This window comes from Centruroides vittatus, unplaced genomic scaffold (genome assembly GCF_030686945.1).
Source record: "Centruroides vittatus isolate TY-2023 unplaced genomic scaffold, ASM3068694v2 contig_754, whole genome shotgun sequence".
In the NCBI taxonomy this organism is placed as follows: domain Eukaryota; kingdom Metazoa; phylum Arthropoda; class Arachnida; order Scorpiones; family Buthidae; genus Centruroides; species Centruroides vittatus.
This window is the reverse complement of record NW_027122490.1, coordinates 446,378-465,157: the sequence shown is the minus strand read 5'-3', so window position 1 is coordinate 465,157 and position 18,780 is coordinate 446,378. Positions and strand designations below refer to the sequence as shown.

Sequence of the window (18,780 nt, the reverse complement as noted above, 5' to 3'; positions counted from 1 at the left end):
TGGTGCTGAATCGAACGTTTTTGATACTAGATTTACTTCTAAAGTATAATTTTCATGTTTTTATATTCTTCAATATATTTATTTTGTTTGTACAAAATGCAGAAATAATTTTTAACGATACGATAGCCTTGATTATTATTATAAACATTTTCGTTAGGCTTAAAATCGACGAAAATTGAACATGAAGCGACACGCAACGAAGAAAAATTTGATCATCAGACAGGTTAATATATTTTTTTGTACATTATCAGTTATCCGAACAACCCCAGTCTCCAATTGATTTGGATTAACGACTCTCTACTGTATTTGTATAACCTGATTATGACAATATTTCAGTGGTTTGGAAATTTTCTTCTGAAATATCATCACTAAAACATTATAAAAATTTTAGCTGAACTAAATCTCGGATATAGAGAATTAATTTTCAATGTTTACTTCTCTAGAAATACAGTCAAACCTGTTTTTATGCGGTCTTTTTTTGTGTGATTTTTTTATGCGAATAAAAATAGACAACCATTCCAACTTCAGCAAAAATTCTTTAATCCTAAGAACGTTTTCAAACGCATTAAGCGTCCATCTTCAGTTACTTCTTTAAATCGAATATGAAATTCGAACAAATATTACGTAAATTAACGGTACGATTACAATAAATAAATTAATTAATTAAATAAAATAAACAGGATTATCGTAATTTACAAAATTATGCCAATATTTCATAAACAAATAAAAATAAAATAAAAATAGAACAAAATATAAAACGAAACAAAAAACAAACATGCGGTTTAAACCAATCACGGATTATCGCAGTATTTCTTTACAATTATCCTCATCAGTTATTAAAGACTTAAAATAAGACCAATATCAGCTCTAGGATTATCGTACTTCTATGTTTAGTCCAAATCATCGCACAAAGATTTCCAAGCCGTGGAAAGCCCATCAGCGTCCCTATAATTAACGCATTGCGTACTTCTCTGAGCTCTGTGGATTTCCAATTTTTCGAAAAACTTTATTGCGTGTCTCGATCTAGTAGACCTGATGATAGAGGCTTGGTCCCAAAAGACCGTGATGCCCTGCTGCTTAGCATAATTGGCCAGGACTGTACTATCTACTGATTTTTCCACCGATCGTTTGTGTTCATTAATCCTCTTTTTTAAATTTCTCAAAGTTGCCCCTATATATACTAATTTAGAATCGAACCAATGATCCCTTAATGGTATCGAATAAATTCCTGTTAGTGAGTTACGCTCATACTTCATCTTATCATTCCTTAAAAGCTTGTATATAGTCGGATTGCGTCGATAAATAACTTGCAAATTCCTACTCCTGGAAATCCTTTTAACTAACGGCGTAAGAAAAGGAATGTAATCGAGGATCACTTTTTCTCTTGGTTGGTTTCTATTCCTCCCACCTGTTCGGTTATAGTCCTTCTTGATGAGAGCATCTATTTTTTCTATTGTTTTTTTGGAGCCATTCCTTTGTTTATTTAATGCGCTGCTGGAAAACTATATTTGTTGAGTTGTTACGTTTTACTTTTTCGGTATATATTCTCGTTTTCCATCTGTAATAATCCTGTGTAGTTAATTTCATACCCTTTATGAGATTTTCAACGTTTGGTATAATAACGGCTTTGCAACATGGCTACAGAACAGAAAAAATAGATGCTCTCATCAAGAAGGACTATAACCGAACAGGTGGGAGGAATAGAAACCAACCAAGAGAAAAAGTGATCCTCGATTACATTCCTTTTCTTACGCCGTTAGTTAAAAGGATTTCCAGGAGTAGGAATTTGCAAGTTATTTATCGACGCAATCCGACTATATACAAGCTTTTAAGGAATGATAAGATGAAGTATGAGCGTAACTCACTAACAGGAATTTATTCGATACCATTAAGGGATCATTGGTTCGATTCTAAATTAGTATATATAGGGGCAACTTTGAGAAATTTAAAAAAGAGGATTAATGAACACAAACGATCGGTGGAAAAATCAGTAGATAGTACAGTCCTGGCCAATTATGCTAAGCAGCAGGGCATCACGGTCTTTTGGGACCAAGCCTCTATCATCAGGTCTACTAGATCGAGACACGCAATAAAGTTTTTCGAAAAATTGGAAATCCACAGAGCTCAGAGAAGTACGCAATGCGTTAATTATAGGGACGCTGATGGGCTTTCCACGGCTTGGAAATCTTTGTGCGATGATTTGGACTAAACATAGAAGTACGATAATCCTAGAGCTGATATTGGTCTTATTTTAAGTCTTTAATAACTGATGAGGATAATTGTAAAGAAATACTGCGATAATCCGTGATTGGTTTAAACCGCATGTTTGTTTTTTGTTTCGTTTTATATTTTGTTCTATTTTTATTTTATTTTTATTTGTTTATGAAATATTGGCATAATTTTGTAAATTACGATAATCCTGTTTATTTTATTTAATTAATTAATTTATTTATTGTAATCGTACCGTTAATTTACGTAATATTTGTTCGAATTTCATATTCGATTTAAAGAAGTAACTGAAGATGGACGCTTAATGCGTTTGAAAACGTTCTTAGGATTAAAGAATTTTTGCTGAAGTTGGAATGGTTGTCTATTTTTATTTTATATTGTCTCTTCAGTAAGGAAGTATAGTTTTATTTATGCGAATTTTTAATTTGTGCGGTTCTTTTTTGTGCGATATAGTTGGCGACTAGTCTCGTGCGATTCGTCATGTCTCACGTTAACTTATTATAGTAATATTATTGCATGAATATGCGAAAAATGAAATAATTTATTTTTTAAGTCAGAAAAACACCACCTGGACAAAAATATGTAAAACAGACAATAGACGAGACGATGCAGTCAAGTGCTGACATCTGTTGTCAATAAATTCTATTTCGTATGGTTTTGAGTTATTTTCTATGTGAAACTTTTTTATGCGGTCCCTATTGACCGCATAAAAAAAATATATTTTTAATTGTGTTGCGAAAACTTTTTTTTATAGCCACTCGTGAAGTTTGCAATTTTTTTTATGCGTTTTTTTATGCGGTACCTATCCACCGCATAAAAACAGGTTTGACTGTAATATTAACTAAGCAGCCCAAGTAAGCCTATAGTTTACTCTAGTTAATTTTCTATCTCTAAGAATTGCTACTGTTTACGTATTTGTAATAATGTCAAGTCAACAGCTCAATATTCTTATTATAATTTAAAAAAAAAAAAAAAACTCTCTCTCTCCATATTCTACAGAGAAGTTTTCATAATAAAATAACTTGAAATTCACACCAATAATCGTATATATAGTACACTTAGGTATTGTGGCATTACCAAAATAAACTTTAAAAATGAGAATGTTTGCTAGTACTTTCAGTATCATAAAGTTACTGTCATCAGGCAAATATCAAATACAACAGCTATCAAACTTTAAATATTTTAAAAATTGTTTGAAAGGTTAAAGTTTATTTTGGTAATACCACAACACCTAAGTGTACTATATATAGAGAAGTTTTAAATCTAAGTTGAAGCCATAGTACATCTCAATTCATTAAAATATCTTTTTAATTGGAAATCTTATTGTTTAACACATCTGTGTGGTGTTAACTGTGTCAATTACTGGGATATTAGAATAAAGAATACTTTCAATTAATATATTCTTTATTTTAATATATAAATTAAATATATTAGAATGAAGAATAGAAATAAATATTTTCTTTTCCTTCACCACAATAATTAGTTGCAGCTGTTACCACCAAAATGCTTTGGTAGTAACAGTTGCAACAGCATTTTAAGAGAAATCGAAATGGTTTCTCTCAAAATGTTGTTGACAGTAGAAAGCATTCTGTGACTTCAAAACTGAAAACCATCAACAAACAGCATAGAGCATTCATTCAAAATCCACATGTTTCTAAGAGAAAAATACAGTAGAATCTCATTTTAATGAATCACAAAACAATGGATTTCTTATAGCAACAAATTTTTTTCCAGGTTCTACCAAATCAATGTAATTTTACCTCCTTTTAGTAGATCCATAACTTGGAATAATGGATTTTTTTTTCTAGCCCTATCTATTGTAAACTTCATGTTTTTTCAACATTTAGTTAATATTTGAGATTTCCAGGAATTTTAAGAGTTAGACAATGCACTTGTTACTTTTAGGATATGTACAACTGAAGAATTGTAGCAGTTGAAGCAGGCTGATACAACTGAGGAGGAGCCATCTAGTAAACATTCTGGTTCAAGTGTAATGCCAAAATTTAGCAAGGCCATGGAGTCTTTCCAAGTCTTGATGATCTTCCTGACAAGTTTAAGCATAAACAAACAAGCTGTGCCTGACACTACTAATGTCAAGTGGTTGTTATATTCAATATGCAGAAAAGCAGCATCAAAACAAACCAAGATGGTCAAGTTTTCTGGAGAAGTCAAATGGAATGCTAATGAGCATATGTAATTTGTCTCATTGTGTTTACAATATAAAGTTTTTGTCAGCATTGTTGTAAACACAGAGCATAATATATCTTGTAACATACATGTTTCTGTCAAATAAAGAACAGAGATCTTGAGACACTAAATAATTTCAAGTACAGGTATTTCTTATACGTATATGGTTTAAAAAAAATAAAATTGGAAATTTCTTCAGATAATGGATATTTTCCAGGGTGTGCAGAAAATCTGTTGTTCATGATATAACAGATTCTCAGAACAACAGATGGTTTTCAGCAAGCCGAGCAATCCATTAAAATGAGATTCTACTGTATATGGACTATTCCTTTCCTGGGAAGAGACAATTACTGTAATGTCCTATCTGGACATGCTGCAGCAGTGACTCCTCATCCAACTATGCTATACAGTGAAACTTTCATTTTTCAACAAGATGGGGCATTACCCATTACCATACTGCAATTTGCATATATCTCAACAAGCAGCTACCATAATGCTGGATCAGGCACAATGGAAGCAATGATGCATAACTTTTTTGTGGTGGATATGTCAAGGAATATGTACAGTGGCATTTTCCAGAATTTTCCTATGAACAGTCCACTCCTGACTGCATAAACCAGACATGTAACACCTATGCCTCAAGACATTCAAGAATTTTCACATCATATCACAGTCACAATTAACAACACTCCAGATATACTGGAATGTGTGTAGACAGAATGTGACTACTGGTTGATAAATCTGCCATGTGATAAATGGAAGTTGCATTGTGCACTTATGAAGTCAGAAAAAAAAATTTCTCTTCTTCCTTCTTGTAAGTAACATAGTTTATGTATTACAGTAGAAACTCGTTAATCGGAACCCCGGTAATCGGTATCGCCAGTAATCAGAACGATTTTCAGTCGGACTGTGTCGTGCTGAATTGAACGTTTTTGATACTAGATTTACTTCTAAAGTATAATTTTCATGTTTTTATATTCTTCAATATATTTATTTTGTTTGTACGAAATGCAGAAATAATTTTTAATGATACGATAGCCTCGATTATTATTATAAAAATTTTCGTTAGGCTTAAAATCAACGAAAATTCAACACGAAGCGACACGCAACGGAGAAAAATTTGAACATCAGACAGGTTAATATATTTATTCGTACATAATCGGTAATCGGAACAAATCACTAATCTGAACAACCCCAGTCCCCAATTGATTCCGATTTTCGATTCTCTACTGTATAAATTTTCTAATTGTTATACAGACTTATTCTAAACACAGTAAAAAAAGGTGTTTCATAAGTATTTTAGATAATTTTGAATAATTAAAAAAAAAAAGATAAATAATAAGACATTCATAAATTTGAATGTGTTTTTATAGTATGTTTAAAAAATTTATGAATAATATTTAGAGACAAAAAATTTTATATTTTGATATTGTAGTTTTTAAATCAAACTTAGCATAGCTATTTCCCAAGTATTCATGAAAAATTTTCAAAATTAATATAAGACTAGAATGGTTTTAAATTCTGCAACAAGTTCAAACATGTTTGAAAATCCCATTCTAAGAAATGTGCAGTCACACAATTGAAAAACACGGTTAATTGAAGTGTAGTCAATTGAAAACATAACAGAGGCATCTTTTCACAAGTTATTGCATTGCATATAATTATGAAGCTCATACAATTGAAGAGTTGCTCATTAAGCCTTTTGTGAAAGACATTGTATCATGTATGTTAAATGTGCAGACTGTTTAGGTGACCAACCATCCTCCTTTTGTAAGTTCTGTCCTCCCTCGAAAAGTGTCCTCCTTTTTGATATTTGAAGACAAATAAATTGCGAAATAAACCTTGATAACGCGCTTTAACATTAAGTCATGGAAAGTTCAACCAACTCAACAGCCCATGACTTAAAAAAAAAGGTCAACGGGTTCACACTAGTCAATATAAACGTATGTGATGATAATTGCTTATTCAAGATAGCATTCAAGTTTGCTCGAGTGTGGGCATATTACAATTCAATAATCTGATACTGTTTTATAAAACAGGTAAGAAGGGTGACACCCACGGTGTGACTTGGGGTGACACCACAATATCCACCCCAGGTGTCACCCATGCTAGCTATGCCACTGGACATGCAGTAGAGATTATTATAGTGTATTATTATTGCAATGAATAAAATGTTTCTTTTATTTACAATATTTTTTCCTTCAATTTGTGTGTCCTCCTTTTCATTATAAAAAAGTTGGTCACCTTAAGACTGTTAAAAAATAAATTTCAGTACAATTATCAAATAATACTGTTTCACACTGCATCAAAAATTTCCCTATAGACAGAGCTAATTCATCAATTTTAACAACTACTCTTCCAACCTGTTACCAGTGCGTATTCTTTCTTCACCAAACTCGTAACTCCCAAAAATAGGTCTTTACACACATTTTCGAACCCCAAACTTCGGTTCTTCATCAGGTAATATGAATTTCGTTGGAATTGCAGTCATCAATTTTAGATTTTGCAGTAAATATTATTGCAAATGAATGATTCTACAATGTTGCACGGCTTCCTGTATTACTAGTGTTGTTAATATTTGATAAAAAGCATTGAAGAAGATTTACTCATGTGCAAATATCTACAAGACAAAATTACCAGAGAAGATATATTTAACTGTATTAATTATTACATTAGAAAACAGGAAATTTGTTAACAGAAATGTATTGATATTAGTACAGATGGTGCTGAAATAATGGTATGAAAGATAAAGGTAGTAGTAACATGTCCAGCAAATAGCTACAAGAGCCATCAAATGTCATTGTGTTTTGCATTGGTAAGTAATAGCAACAAAAAACTTGCTACATATTTAAAAACTATTATTTCTCATGAAGACGTAAAAATGATCAACTGTATAAAATCTTGACCACATCAATCTAGATTTAAAATTTTATGCAATAAAATGGGTAGTGAACATAATATATTTTTATTACATGTTACTGAAGTGAAATGGCCCTAAGAGGAAAAGTATTATTGAGGCTTTTTGAACATCATAGTGAGTTATTGGTTTTCTTTGACTTCACATAATTTAGGACAAAATTTTATTGAATTTTTAACAAATTCTTAATGGTTGATGAGTCTTGGGTATCTGGCATATATGTTTACAAAGTACATTGAAATGAACTAATCACTACAAGAAAAGCATGTTACGATGTTTAATACAAAATATAAAATTGCATCTTTTAATAGGAAGTTACAATTCTGGATTTCTATAATTGAACAGAATAATCCTGTGTTTATAATTTATTTTAGTAAAAAATTCATTTAAATTGATGAAGTTTCTAATGTAATTTTAGAACATTTACATGACTTACAATATTTTCCAAAATCCAGTGAGGACAATTCAGAGTTTGGAATCCATTTATAGTGACAACTAAGCCTTCACTAATCAGAATCACTTGTGCTGAAGAACAAGTGATTATGAAAATTGAATTGATTAGTGACTCTGATTAAAACAAAAATACAAGGAACTGCCATTAAATGATTTCCGAATAAATTTAACAGAGGAGTACCCAGCATGACAAAATTAACTATTCTTGTTTTACTTCCTTTTACAATGACATATTTATGCAAGACTGAATTCATATTATGTTGTAAGCAAATCAAAGTACAAAAACAGACATCTTGAAATCATCATCGTAGCTGTTGTTAGATGGTATATATGACTATTAACTGGATATTGGTTAAATCTTCAGTATCAAGTCTTCAATCAGCCCAAATGATTGAAATATCAGTTTAACTTCAGAGACTGCATCTACTTTAAGATCAACAATTAATCTGCCACTGGGTTTTCCAGGATCCTTACAGCTATATGCTACCTTATGATAAACTTTATATAATGATTAGAAAACATTGAATCAATTGTGAGAGGTATCTACAAGACACATCCATTCTGTATATCAGATTCTAAAAGTTAGGAAAGCAATATTTATTATTTAAACTAGCAATATTATAAAATAAAAGTTTCATGTCATTATTATCCAAGTACAGAACTTTATATTTGTTATCCTTATCCCGTTTTAAATCATCATATTGTTTATCATTGTAAACTATATTGCTAAAAAAAAATTGTTCTCCATCTGTCCAGATAATTTCACCTTTGTACTTGCATGCAAATGTTATTGTCTATGATTAATGTTATATTATAATTTAACATTCCTAACTCCTTTTGGATGCATTTCTTTACTATATAGCCTTAATTTGTTTCTGATAGTTCTTTGTATTCATCAAGTAGTCATCATTAATAAATATATTTAAACCTTTTAAATTACTAACATTTTTATATACTTTTAATTTATCTTCAAAACTGATCAACTCACAAATAATTAATCTTTTTCCATTTGGTTTAAGTTTTCCAATTCTAGAAGCATGCTTAATATTCCATCTGTAAACTTTAAGTTATTGTTAAAAACTTTTTGAAACTTAAATAAGCTATCATTCATTTTATCGTTATCCTCTATACCAGAGATTACATTATTATTTCTTCTTTCTTTATCTTCTAAACTCATTATCTTTTCATGCAAATTATTACATATTGCATCAATTTCCATAATTGATTTATCACTTTTAACATAACCTTTTCTCTATAAGTTTCAAGGACAAAGAGCCAGGATTCAAGATCTACCAAAGAAATGTCTATATTTTCTATCCACGCTTGATTTCTATCTAAACGCTCTAAAAGAATTTGTAATTTACTATTTGAAGAAGCTTGTAATTTCAACAACGGTCAAATGCCTTCTTGAACATTAATCTCCTTTTCCGCACTTATATAAGACAAGATCAGCTGTTCCGGTGACTCACCTGACACATTATCTTTGCTTCAGATTCATTTTCTTAAGACGGATCTCCACAAAATGTAAGAAAATGGCAAAAAAGTTTTCCTTTTCTGAGATGGAAAATTGTCATTTTCCAAGAAAAAGACAAAAATGAGTCAAATCAGAGAAAAGCAAAAAATTCATGCCAGCAGCCATGACAGTCAGATAATTAATAGGGGGTGCTAACATTAAACATTGTAAAAACAATGTTTTCTTTTTATACCATTATTTCAGTTCAAGAAAATAGTTTATAGCAAGTCCCACTTAACATTCTTGACAGATTCTTCAAAAATGAAATATTAATGTATAACAAAACCAATCTTATCATAGGATAATTGAAATAAATCAAAGTTTCAAAAACACATTTATAGTAAAAGAAATCACCAAACTTCTAAATAAAGAACCAAAAGTCTTCTAATATGAAAGATGATATAAATATGAGTTCTACCTGTCAAATTTAAGGATTAATGACAATAAGTAAAGTAATTATTTACCCAATTTTTAGTGAATCTGTGCAGGAAGTGTTATGTATTTGTTTTCTTTTCTTAATAAAACAGCAAGCAAAAGCATTATTTTAAATATTTTTAATATAGTTGTGCTATAATATGAATTTTTTTCCTAACTTTTGATAATATAAAAGAAATATAAGTTAAAGACACTAATATATTTATGTATCATTTAAACTACATTGTTATTTATAGATGTATAAATAATAGCTAGAATACATGTTTAATAATAATTGATATGTAACATAAAAAATTAATATAAAATTTTAATTAAAAACATTTAATAAAAATAATTTCAAAAAATGCATTGTGTATAAATAAATGTATTTATGATTAAAAAAAGATTGTAAATCACTTAAATCTGTATTTGGGTAATATTGATATCATACATATATAGTAGCAATAAATTGAAAATTAAAATACAAAAATATTTTTTGACATATTTAAATAATTAACTAACCAACCACAGAAGAAAAGAAATTTATATAAAAACTTAAGAATAAAAATATTTGAATTTCTTACATTGAAAAAATTATTAAAAATGCTAAATGCATAATTAAACATATTGTACTGTACATGATACATTTCAAAATCTACTAAAACTCAATTATTGAAATTTAAACAAATATTCTTACTATGTATGAAAAATGTCAAATTTTTATGCCTATTAGAAAAAGTTATAAAGAACTAGACAAAGACAATTAAAAAAAATATGTTTTTTATTGTAACTTGACATTTGAAAATCATTCATTAAATTTACAAATCTATATTTATAGAACTAAGTTGAAATTAAAAGCGTCACATTAAACTACCACTTCATATTTCTTTATGTATACTTACTGTTAAAACTAATGAATAAAAAAACAAATATTTTTTCAATAATATATGTCAGGGGTGGCCAACTTTTGTGCACATAAGATCTACTTTTTATCGTAAAAATGTGTCGCGATCGACTCGTTGTCATAGGCATAGTCTAAGTGAGGAGGGGGAAGTGTGAAATACATACTATGTTTATACACTGTTTCAGTACAAAGTGCACTCACTGCTTATGAGTCGAGTCATAACTGCATGCATACAGTTGCGTTCGGTTACAAATATAATACATTAAGTCAAGACATCGCTAGCGAGCGACCAAAATTGGCTTGGCGATTGACCGGTCGATCGCGATCGACTTATTGGCCACCCCTGATATATGTCATCAAAAATCAGTGACAGCATTCTGAAACTAAACAACAAGCTTAATAAATGTATGTTTTATTGCTACAAGATATCAATACATAAGATTATGTTATAATACAGCTTCAATTTTTTTCATTAACAGCAGATCATAGCAGACAGATTGGCTAAAACAGGCAAGAAATAAGGAATGATACACAATCTAAATTATTTGTCAAAACTTGAGTTGAAATTAGATTAAACTCTAAATTTATTACAGTACTCTGTATCATGGGCACCCCAAATGATATGAAAAGGCTCAAGTATTGTTAATTTAAAAACAAAAATAATTTTAAACAACAAAAAATATAAGTACTTTTGAATTGTCACCCATCTTCAGATACCAATGATTTAGAAAATTAAAAAGGATACAATTATGATAATCAAATCAAAAATAACTATTCCATGTATAAAAAGACTTTAGACTTTTTGTGTAATAGTACTTTATTTTAAAAGTTAAAATTATTTTAACAAATATTTGAATGTATTAAGCATTTATAACTTAACACAGAATGATATAAAACAATATAGAATTTTAATAAATTTTAAAGTGTTCTTTAATATATTACTTTTATTAATATGTTTTTGAATCCTAAACTCAAGTTACTGGTTATTGATGATTTCTCTATAAGATGATAACTGTTCTTCAAGAACTTGGAATAGTAATACTGAATTTACAAAAAAAAAAAATTGGCAAAAAATAAAGAAATGAAATTAAAAATGCAATTTTGAAAAGACGAGTGAGAAAAAATAAAAATAAGCAATAATAAATATAAATTCTTATTTTCAAAGTTTTTTCTTTTTATATAGAAAGAAACTACAAACGAACATCAATATATACTAAAATAGGCATCTTATTTTGTTCGAATAACTTTTTTCAAACTAAAACTTAATTTCAATCAATAAAAACTTCAAAGTAAACAAACCAAAATAAACAAATTCGGAAGCAATGTTAGAAAATATTTTATTAGGAAACACAATTATTTGTATGTATCTCATTTGAAGTTTAGGATTTTATTTTAAATATGTATTTAAAGTTTTGTTCATTTGACAGCTGAATGGCTAAACAATTCAGTTTAAAATCTGTCAAAATATTAGCGAGGTTGCAGCCGAAGTTTTCATCTCTGAAAGGCAAACATCGCTATCTCATAAGCAGCACTCAATGTTCACATTTTAGAGTCAAAAACTTCGTCTGCAACCTCACTATTTAACATTCAGTCAAATTACTGTATTCATTGCATATTGAATCAATATCTTAGAAAATTTAAAAACCTAATAGTATTTTATTTTTTATGTAGAGCCCAAGTTAAAATCGTAATCTTTAAATAAATAAAAAAAATATATATATATATAAAATAAATTTGGTAGATGATGATATAAATAAAAAAATTTTGTTAAAAATTTTAAATATTTAACTACAAAAGATATATAAAGCATTCATTAAACTTTATACGGTAAAAAAATAGCACTGAATAAAACTTATCGTAACTAACGAAATTAATTTGATGGAAGAAAGCAAAAAACAATCGGTATTGGATGTTGATCTTTGTACAAACAAAAACGATCTGGCAACCTTCAAGTTAAGCCTAACCATAAACCACTGTTATGCAAGACAGAAAGTTAAAATATAACAGGCTTTTTTACAATTAATAATACATTTCTTCCAAAAAGGAATAAAACAAAAATTTCAAAATCTATTTTAAACAATATCTGAGAAAACGAAGTATCCACTATGCCAATGTCAAAAATGATGCCCGGATGTGCAGACGATAATTTTAAATTGTAACTTTCTCCTTGCCGATTATCTGGTGTCTAAATTACATTTTGTACTTATTAACGATAGTCAATGATATAGCATAATCATAAACACTTGTAAATCCCTTCTGAGAAAAAGAGAATACGAAACACTTTGTACATCTTGCAAAATGTCATTCTCTAAATGGGCGCCGCCATCTTGGATTCGCTACAACAACTTTAAATCATCTCTTTATCCTAACGGAATTTTTCCTAAACTTTTTACGGAATAAGTTTTATAACTAATTCCACTATCTAATAACGTTTTATTCAATTTTATAATAACTTGGAAAATTTACTAAAGTTGACGGATTCCGTTTCGCGCCATTCATAGAAGACGCCATCTTGGATTTTTAAGGAAATATGATTAAAACTCACTTGTATTATAAACGTGCAATTCATCGACGATGCCTTCGTTGCCACCACCAAATACGATCATCAGATCTTTAATAGCAACAGCACGATGACCATGACGAGGTCGTGGGATAGGGCCGGTTGTATTCGTCACCCGCTTCCACTTCAAGATGGGTGCCGCCATTTTGCTTCATACCCACCATCAACGAAGCACCCGGATGATCAACAACGACTCGATCAATTACAGATCATACAATTTTAATAATAATAATTTAAATTAAAAACTTTATTATATTTTCCTGTATTATTAAAGTTTTAAAAATGTATTTAAAATATTAATTTGCCAAATATTATTTAAGTACGGGACTTGGAATTTAAAGTCCCGGATGTAATCTCGAACCTCTTTATATTATGTGATTTTTGATTTTAAATAAGTAGCTGTGGTGTGTAAGGTCGTTAATGCCAATTTTTTAAATAACAATAAGTTTTAATTCCCATAGTACTTAAGTTAAAGTTAATGCATAAATTCTATTATACAAGTAACTAAATAAATTATAAATTCATAGATTAATTGATTTAATTGACTGCATACAATCTTTCAGTCCATTTAATGTAAAAAATGCTATAAGCTTTCACACAGCATTTATATTATACTAGTCTTTAAAAACACTTAAGGTCAAATATAGTAAAATCTGAATACAAATATCAGAATTAGCAGGTCCCAAGACATGCAAGCTAAAATGCAAGTTTGTCATCAAATTTTCATTATAGTTATCATATTCTCCTCATAAATAGGCATTTTTAAGCTGTGGTTTTGTGCTAATAACCTTCACATGTGGTAGATAACATTTAATTATCATCAGTCTTAATTAATGCTTTAAACATTAAACATTCATCATTATTAGCTCACAGTACAGTAGTGTAAATTTCATATTTCAGCTAGTGTTGTGTTACTGTTATACTATACATTAGCTGTTTTACAGCTAATGTATAGTATAGCAGTAAACACAACACTAGCCGAATTACTATTAATTATAATAATTTATAATTATTTTTGAGTTATATATTTTTTAACAATCCTGTTAATGTCAAAATTAATGGTTAATGTAACCAGGATTTCCACTGTAATTATATATACTTTCTCTACTTAATGTTATTCCTCAGTTATTAACATCAGTATAGACAAATCCTATGGTGATTATAAATAGCAAATTCTACTATATTTAAACTGTGTTTAGCAAGTATTGATTTAAGAATTTCAATTATTTTTGTTTCCAAAATATTTAAATGTAATGAAGCATTTAAATATTTGGAAATATTCCCATGTATATTAACGTTTTAAGCACTAAATTCTGAACACACTGGAAATCAAGTTTAGATGTTCCAAATTTGACTCAGTATTTCACAAGGAATGTAAGAATACAAAGATTCAAAATGTAATTTACAGAATCATTATATTTAAACAAAAAATATACTAACTATAATTAAATAATAACAAAGTACAGTAGATTAAAATGATAGAATTACAATAATAAAACATTAATTATAAATAGGACTTGAAAATTCTTGAAAAATGTAAATATATATATAAGGTATTAAAACTGAGAAGAAACTATTATTAATTATTTCGTTTGGAAAGGCAATTTCATAAAATTTAAATATAAAATGAGCAATTATGGCTCCAAATTTTAATTTATTTAATTTAAAATACCATATTACTCACATACAGGACAAGGTGTGACTTTAAAGATCAAAATTAAGAAAATTACATTTATTAATACAATTCTAATTTTATTTTATTTAATCACAAATAAAATATCAAATGTAAATGCACACATTGTCCCACAAAAATTATTGGCATCTTAAACTTTAAGGAAAAATCTTGAAATCAACAACATAATTTGTTCATGTAAAGCTGGACAATCTGAAACCTTTTTTTGCCAATTCTTAACAATTGAATCCACTCTCCATCGATTACACTTGAGTTTCTCCAAATTCTGATTTCCGAATAATCATCTGTTTTCATGTGGGAATGGATTAAAACTTATATCATGCTCCCATATGGTTTTGGAATTTCAATCTGGAATTCAATTCAAAAGCTTTGCTTTTCCTACTGCTATTCATCTTTACTCCTGACAATATACATGAATGATTCAAATAAAAGACTTATGTTTTTAAATACAAGAGGGTGAGCATCCAGTAAAAAATGTGAATACACTGTTCACAAAAATTTGCAAAAAGAAAGAATCTTCTGCTCGTGCATATAGGACAACCTAAGAATTTGAAGCTGTGATAAATAAATAAAAAACCTCGTCGTACGTGCAAGTAAATACAGTATATGCTCTCCACTTCAAATTAGTAGTGGCTTGCCCCCTATATATTGTACTTTTCCTTTAACAATAGAGTCGTGCTGATCATCTATTAACTGCTTTCAGAGAAAAAGTTTTTAATTGAAATAATGTGACTTTAGTTTGCATCAGAAGTTTTTATTATATAGTTAGTTAGCAAATGAGCCCGGCATTGCTTGGGCAAACGATTTGGATGATTTGGTAAATATTGTACATTTGGAAATTATAAAAATTCTATTTCATTTTAAAGAGGCTTAACTGAAGAGGACTATTGAAAATAGTCGAAAACGTTCTTATTTTATTACATTTAGTTTGTTGCTGAGAACACTAAGGTGTTTGATTTCATTTTTACATTTGGAAATTAAGTTATTACTATCAAAAAGAAAAAATTGCATCTGAAATAGTACAGTAGAAGCCATTCTTCAGGTTAAGCCTTAATCCTCTCCCCCGCAGGGGAATTTCCAAAAATCCCTTCTTAGTGTGTTTTTTCTTGCACACTAAGAGGTAAAATTTGGTACCCTAACTGTGTACCAAATTTCACTTCTAGGTTCAGCAGTTTGCTCTGGGCAATGATGAATCAATCACTCAGTCAGTAAGGACATGTAATTTTATATATTTAGAGTGGGCCCTCCTGCCTCTAAGGTTTCCATATCTGGTCTTGGATTTCTTCTATCTAACTCTATTCTTGACATTAAGGAAAGACAGACTGACAGACGACAATGGGAATTTATAGGTCAACAATTTCTTCAAATTGCAGCCCAATTAACTATGTAGCTTTTAAAAAGATTACTGCAACATCAACTTTTTTAATGTCAATATACTGGTACACTTCCATTCATATAGTTTTAATGATACTTGTGCAAATATTTTTTTACTTGTATAATATTAAATGATATAACAAAAATACATTTTTTTAAGGTCCACTGTTTTGTTTTTATTGGAAATCCTAATAAAATTACATAAAAGAAAAATGAATTTTGGCCTTTCTTATAAGTAAGAATTATATTTCTATAATGCTTTCAAAGTATTATATTGAATGTATTCTACAGTATGTGTTTAGAATAAGTTATATTCAATAATCATTTCTAGTGTAAAAGTGCATAAAACACTTCACAAATTTAAAAAATGAAAAATATTTGTTTTAATGAAACATAAAACAATAGAATATATAAAATAGTTTTAGTACTTTCTGACTTGGACTCTAAAAATGAATGCAAGTTCAAAAGTATTATAACTTTTTTCATGTTCTATTGTGTTTATTTGCAATTAAAGAAAATTTTTTTCTTATTCTACAATTAAATTTATAGATAAAATTCTAGAACAAAGTTAAACACTACTATTAACATTATTTTAGAATTTAAAAGATTGGATACATTCAGAACATGGAACCAAATTGATTAAAAAATTTTAATAAATATCAATCATTAATCAATCAATATCAATCAATTATTTTTGTTGTTCTTTTTCGTATTTCAGATCACAAAAATATACTTTGTCTGAAAAAATAATATGCTAGAATCAATTTCAAAATCTAACAGATTGTTAACATTGAATATGGAACTATTTTGTCAGAAACATTGTTCAATATTTGGTTATAAATATATAACAGCTTTCTTGGATTAAATTTCTAATTACATTTTTTGAATTACTGATTTTTTTAATTTTCTAGTTATATACATACATAAAACAGAATTAAAAAATAAATTTTAAAATTATAAACTGTATTTTGATATCAATATAAATCAGATAAATGTGTTCTTTATGTATTTCAACTATAATCTTTTTCATGTCATGAATTGTAAATTGTGTTACAGGATAAAATGGTAATTCTGAATATCATCATTATTTCCTATCTTATCACATGAGTTATAAATTTATATGAATTTTTATATAAAATAAATTCATTGATCATTGGTGGACAAATGTATTAGGCTCAGTTGAAATGCTTGAAATGGCAGTAAGTTTTTCAAACAGAAATTAACATTTCTGATCTTAAGATCACTTTTATTGATTGTTTACTTTTTCTAAGGATCCAATAAAGGATGTTCACCATCAAGTAATGGCTCAAACAGGATAAATTAAATTTTGTTTTGTCAAATTTATTATAACATAAAAAACAGAGGTGTTCTGTTCTTTGTTATAATATATATTCCAGTCTTAGTGTTTGAACTACAGTCAAATTTATTGTTTACAGTCTTCAATAAGTATAATGACAACATAATTAATTTGATAATCATTACTAAATTATTATATTTATGCAATAAATGCAGAAACAACAACCAATATTTCATAAAAATAGCTTTATTAAAAGATGAAGTAAAATTTTAACAATTCCAATAATCTACTGCATTAGGAAAATAAAGTTTATTAAATATAGATGAGTGAATATATAGTTCCAATTATCTTCATGTAAACTTAGTTTTTCCCATTCTGTTGCAAATTTTTTAATATCCATAAAAATAAACAACTTTCTAATTTGGAAAATTATGAAATTAAAAAGCTGATAATTTTTCTCTGAAAAATTGTTGCTTAAAATTCAGAATTAATCCTTTTGTTACTTCAATAAATGTTACCATTAATTGTGTTCATTCTTCAGTAATTTCATGATTAAACTTTATTGTTTGTGTTAACTGTGTTTTTGTGTAGCTGACGAACACTAGTTATTCCATTAATGTTATCACTTAGATTTGTAATATTTTACAAAGAATGCATTGTTTAGCTGTTATTAATAGATAACACCAACAAATTATTTTTTGATCAAGTTATTCAACAAGTTGTTTCTGTAAAGATTATAAAACGAGTAGACAAGATTCGCTTTTAGCAGAATTTAAAAAAAAAAAACCGTTTACTCGTTCGTGACGAGTGATAATCTTTAGTTGACAAAATGTTTGTTTTTTACTTAATATAATCATCGCTTTCATTTACATAAAGCATGTCATAGAATTGGCAGTATCTATCTATCTTATTGGTTTATATGGAAGTGCAGCCTTTCCAGCTATAATACTCCGAAAGAGCGATGGCGTTAGCATCCGATAATCCGGCCGAAGCTTTTAATTGCATGGCCTTACGTGAGAGCGGGGAATAATGCCTTCCCCGCACTCACGGGAGAAGGGAGGTCTTTCAAGGGTAACTGGACCCTATTTCTTGTTTTGTTTGGTGTCACAACTTGGTGAATTTAAAGACACTTGGCAAAATTCATCGATGTTTATTTCATAAACTTTACAGAAACGCGTTTCGGGCTTTTCTGTAAAGTTTATGAAATAAATATCGATGAATTTTGCCAAGTGTCTTTAA

At 28.6% G+C, this 18,780-nt stretch overlaps 1 protein-coding gene across 3 annotated transcripts in view; it reads right to left on the bottom strand.

Annotated features, from left to right (window-relative positions):
• Hcf (Host cell factor) overlaps window positions 1-13,363 on the bottom strand; it is a 208,568-nt gene extending 195,205 nt beyond the window's left edge. For all 3 annotated transcript variants that reach the window (XM_067277724.1, XM_067277726.1, XM_067277725.1), the window contains exon 1: window positions 13,163-13,363. In XM_067277724.1, coding sequence (XP_067133825.1) covers window positions 13,163-13,322 — 160 coding nt within the window. In that variant the 5' untranslated portion in view covers window positions 13,323-13,363. The remainder of the gene's footprint in view (window positions 1-13,162) is intronic.
• Between the last annotated feature and the right edge of the window lie 5,417 nt (window positions 13,364-18,780).